At 41.0% G+C, this 5,384-nt stretch overlaps 1 protein-coding gene across 1 annotated transcript; it reads left to right on the plus strand.

The window, feature by feature from the left end:
• Positions 1-394: 394 nt before the first annotated feature.
• Positions 395-1,327, plus strand: LOC112101718 (olfactory receptor 5V1-like). Its single transcript, XM_026661259.1, has one exon. It carries the CDS (start codon positions 395-397, stop codon positions 1,325-1,327), a length of 933 nt encoding a protein of 310 aa, XP_026517044.1.
• Positions 1,328-5,384: the final 4,057 nt, after the last annotated feature.

Here is a 5,384-nt window from a genome sequence, read left to right on the forward strand (position 1 = left end):
GAGCGAGATTGGATCAGCTTCAAGAGGAGAGATTTAGGGATCCCCACATCAGCCTGTCTGCTAGTCCCAGCTGAACAGGGCTTTTGTGAACACTAGTGGGGCCAGATTCTGCAATTTAGGCAGCTAAACTGGCAGTTAGGTGCCCAAGTCCTTTTGTGTATCCAGCCCATTTTGTCTATTAAAAACATACAAATTCCATCCAGCTTCTCTGTATCTCTCACTGAATTTAGTATATTTAAAATACACATTGTACAGCCTGGAATAGGGTTCTCTTTACATTCATGCTACAGATCAGATTAACTTCACATGCTGTTTCTATTTACTTTTATTATAAGTGTTAATTTCATTTGTTTTCTCTTGTCTTCCAGATCACAGTTTTCCTGAATAAATACCAATGAAAAATCAAACCACAGTGACTGAATTTATTCTCCTGGGACTTTCCAGTGACCCACAGATGCAGATTTTCCTCTTCTCGGTGTTTTTAGTTATTTACCTAATCACTCTCGGTGGTAATATAGTGATCATAGTGGTGATAAGAGCTGATTCTCACCTTCACACCCCTATGTACTTCTTCCTCTTCCATTTATCCTTTGTTGATATCTGCTATTCCTCAGTCACGGTGCCTAACGCGCTGAGAAACTTCTTAGCAGTTCACAAAACTATTTCTGTCAATGGCTGCATTGCTCAGATGTTCTTCATCCTCCTCTCAGGTGGTGCTGAAATTCTCATTCTCTCAGCCATGGCTTATGACCGCTACGTTGCCATCTGTGACCCATTGCGTTACATGGAGAGAATGAGCAAAGAGATCTGTGTTCAGCTGGTGAGCGGTGCATGGGCAATAAGTTTAGTCCATGTCCTGCTTAACACTGTTTTTACCTTCAAGTTGCATTTCTGTGGGCCCAATCAAATCAGCCATTTCAGCTGTGAGCTTCCTCCTCTGTTACAATTGTCCTGTACTGACACCCTCACCAATCAAGTGGTGCTTCTTACTTCTGTTATGATATTTGGATCAAGCTCCTTCCTCCTTACCCTGATCTCCTACATTCACATCATCTCCACCATCCTGAGGATACGCTCTGCAGAGGGCAGGCGTAAAGCGTTCTCCACTTGCAGTTCCCACCTGATTGTGGTTGGCTTATTTTACCTGACAGGTTTTCTCCAGTATACAAAATCCAGTTCGGTCACCTCTGTGGTGCTGGATAAAATATTCTCCATCCAGTACAGCGTCTTGACCCCCATGTTAAACCCTATTATCTACAGCTTGAAAAACAAGGAAGTGAAAACAGCTCTAGGGCAAATGTTGGGGAAATTGAAGTTTCTCAAGTAATGTCGGTGATATTAAATAAATTACTAGTGTTTACATTAGAGCATAGAACTGTGGATAACTTGTGTTTGGGAAATTCTGAGCTCAAGTAACTGATGGACCCATTGGGACAAAACCTCACTTGGTCTAAATGAGTGTCTCCATTGATGTCAGTGGGCCTGATTCCTAGTTGTATAAGAGTCAGTGGAACATGGGGGACTGGATCTTCGGTCTCCTAAATCCAGAGTTGAGAGTTCTGAGCACTAGGCTTTAGAGTCATTCACACATTTTTCTCTTTCCTCTGTTTCCATATCTCTTTAATCTGGCCCGCTGACTTCAGGGGAGCTATGGCCAATTTATACCAGCTGAGGATCTGGCCAATTGTATAAATATAATCTCTTCATCTATTAATTTCTGTTCATTCTTTTTGAGTAATTTGCTGAAACTCTATTTAATATCATTTATCTTATTCTAACCTATTAAAATCTCAAGGATTTTTCAATAATAATAATTAATAAGGATAATATAATAATCATTGGAGCCAATGGGTTTACTCCCCAGCGGGGGTAGAGCCACAAAGGGATTTAGGCTTGAACAGGAGAGTTAGAGAGAGACCCACATGAGCGTATCCCGGTGGTTAGGGTACACACATTGGTGGGGAGAGATCCCCTTTTAAAATCCTGTCTCTTTATCAGGCCCTTGAAGCGGGGCCCTCCCACATTCCAGATGACTACCCTGACCATTGGGATAAAAGTTATACGCGATCTCCTCCTCCTAATTCCATCTTTTCCTCCTGCCCCAGCTTCATGTAAAAAACCCTTAGGTGGGATTACCGGGTTCCCAGCTGAGAATCAAAAGCAGAAGGAGGTGTTATGTGGATAGAAGAAGAGGACCTGGGGACTGAACTGACAGCGGCACGGTTTAAAACACACCCCTCGCCTCGGCATCTCCCATTGACTAGGGAACCACCTATCATCGTGTTAGAACATAAGAACAAATGAAAGACCAAATGAAAGATAGCCCAGTATCATGTTTCTGCCAGTGGCCAGTGCCAGATTCTTCAGAGGGAATGAACAGAATAGACAATTATTGAGTAATACATCCCCTGTCGCCCATTTCCATCTTCTGTCAGTCAGAGGTTTAGGGACACCCATAACATGGGGTTGCCTCTCTGGCCTGGACTAATAGCTATTGATGGACCTATCCTCCATGAATTTATCTAATTCTTTTTTAAAACTGTCTCCAGCTAAAGAGAAAGGGAACAGAGGATGTTGTTAATATGAAAATGGGAGCCTGATTTATTATTTTACATTTCAAATGCTTTTTTTCCGTCTTGTCTTTAATAAAAAGTTATAAAAAAAATAATGATGTGTTTGCCAAGGTACTAAGCAGACCGAGGTCTCTGCAAAATGAACTCTGAACCTTGTTTACAACTGTTTAATGTGGGGGCAGTTACTGGGTTATGTGGCTTAATCCCTAAAACATGTTGTTTAATATCCCTTCAAAATATGTTGTCATAATTTAATTATAATAAACCTAATATTTTTCTTATCCAAACCTTATCTGAATATTGCTACATTTCTGGTCTTCAAAGTCTCTCTGTGGCAAGAAGTTCCACTGTCTAATTATGTGTCTTCTTCATGCCATCAGCAAATGCATAGAACAGCCTCCCAACAGTGGTTGACAAAACCATCACCTTCACCTTATGAAAATCTTACAGGAAGAAAGGGAGGAAGTCTCCACTGAGTGGGCTTCTTCATTTCTCTATTACGTTTTTGTGACTCTCTTCTTCTCTATAGACATGATACTTCATGTACTTGAATATTTAGACTAAATGGACATACCCCTACAGCCTGTCTGCATTCAGAACTCCAACTGAGGCTTCTAAGACTTTCACTTATAGACCACCTGCAGGACGGAATCTAATCAACATTATGCATGATCCCGATCCTGCAGACAGATTCACACTTGTGCTAGTAGTCCGTACTCACAAGTAATTTCAATAAAATTATTCATGTGTACAACATATTCACAGAAGTAAAGTTTTTGCCGGATTGGGCATTACATTGCTATTTATATGAGCATTTGTATTTTCACTAAACCTACCAAATTGTTAATTAGGCCTGTGGAAGCAGAGAAAGAACTGACAGAAAGGAACTGCAATGCATGACAGTTAGTTAGCAAGAGTCAGGCTAACTGTAACCCTGATAACGCGAGATTTGTAGAAGCGAGGATTGTGTGAGGCGGGTGAGAAAGAACTGTGTGAGAAGTTATTGTGACCTTGTATAGATAAGGTGTAGAAGACCTTGTGTAGATAAGGTATAGAAAATATTGTATGTTGGCAAGAGTCAAAACAAGTAAGGAATTAAGATATCAAGATGGCCTATGTATAACAAAATGCAGCTGTCCCTCATTATTTCTGTAATGAAAGGTATAAATGCTTGCTGTAATTAGTTACCAGGGGGAGACCTGCTTAGCTCTCTCCCTCTGCACAATTGTGAGAGTTATTAAAGCATCTGACTTGCTGTACCCAAACAAAAAGTGAGAACTCAGTTTTTCTCCGACAGGCCTGCACTTTCATAGGGCTCTGAATTCTGGGCAGTGAGGAAAAGATTGAAGCAGATCTTGAATACAGTGAAAATGAAAATGTAAAGATGGATACTTGGAGTTCCGTGGATGGACCATGTTTGGAACTAATGAGGTAGAGGAAATGTGTAAGTGATACCAGTTACAGAAAAGCTGAAGGAATTGAGGCATAGATGGTTTGGCCATGTTAAAAGAAAATCAGAAGAATATATAGGAAACAGGGAGTTAAACTTAGAAGTGGAGGGAAAGAGAAGGGTTGGCAGACCCAGAACTAGAGGGATGGATGTCATACTATAGGATATGATTAGCTGCACAGTTTCCAAGGAATGGCATTCAAGACAGACTGGAATGGATAAGAAGGATGTGAAGAACCAACCCCATATGGATGGGAGTAAGGCTAGAAGAAAATTTGAGTTAACTAAGTGCAGCAAGAGGTTCAGACACTATATTGCAAGAGTGCAATATAGAGTGCAAGAGTGCAAAACACTATATTGCAGATATGACAACATCCTGTAACATCCTGAACAAACCTTACTGAATTAAGTTTCACATTCTTGGACTTTATTATATTAAAAATGCAACTGTTTATGTACTTTTGTAGGATTGCATGGCGCTTCTTTAGTAGGAAGACATGAATAGACGTGCTAGCAGATGAATTCCTTCACCAAGTAGTAACTGAACCGACGAGGGGGGATGCAATTTTAGATTTGGTGCTGGTGAGTAGTGAGGACCTCATTGAGGAAATGGTTGTGGGGACAACCTTGGCTCGAGTGACCATGAGCTAATTTGGTTTAAACTAAATGGAAGGATTAACAGAAATAAAACTGTGACTAAGGTTTACGATTTCAAAAAGGCCAACTTTAATAAATTAAGGCAACTACTTAGGGAAGTGGATTGGGCTAACATATTTAAGGATCTAAAGGCAGATGACGCCTGGGATTATTTCAAGTTGAAGTTGCACGAGCTGTCCGAGGCCTGTATCCCGAGAAAGGGAAAATGGTTAGTAGGCAAGAGATTTAGACCTAGCTGGATGAGCGGGCGTCTCAAAGGGGCGATTAAGAAAAAACAGAAAGCGTACAAAGAATGGAAGAGGGGAGGGATCAGCAAGGAAACCTACCTTATTGAGGTCAGAGCATGTAGGGATGCGGTGAGAAAGGCCAAAAGCCGTGTAGAATTGGACCTTGCGAGGAGAATTAAATCCAATAGTAAGAGGTTTTATAGTCATATAAATAGGAAGAAAACAAAGAAAGAGGAAGTGGGACCGCTGAAGAATGTAGATGGAGTGGAGATTAAGGATAATCTAGGCATGGCACAATATCTAAATGAATATTTTGCATCGGTCTTTAATAAGGCTAATGAAGGGCTTAGGAATAGAGGGAGCAGGACAGAGGGTAATAAAGGAGGGGGGACTGACATTACAGTATTAGAGGTGGAAGCCAAACTTCACCAGCTAAACGGGACTAAATCGGGCGGACCGGATGATCTTCATCCTAGA

This window comes from Terrapene carolina, unplaced genomic scaffold (assembly GCF_002925995.2).
Source record: "Terrapene carolina triunguis isolate 2854851 unplaced genomic scaffold, T_m_triunguis-2.0 Scaffold965, whole genome shotgun sequence".
Lineage (NCBI taxonomy): Eukaryota > Metazoa > Chordata > Testudines > Emydidae > Terrapene > Terrapene triunguis.

Bases quoted from the DNA above. Each gene is read 5' to 3' on its own strand.
- LOC112101718 (XM_026661259.1), top strand. From the start codon at position 395: ATGAAAAATCAAACCACAGTGACTGAATTTATTCTCCTGGGACTTTCC.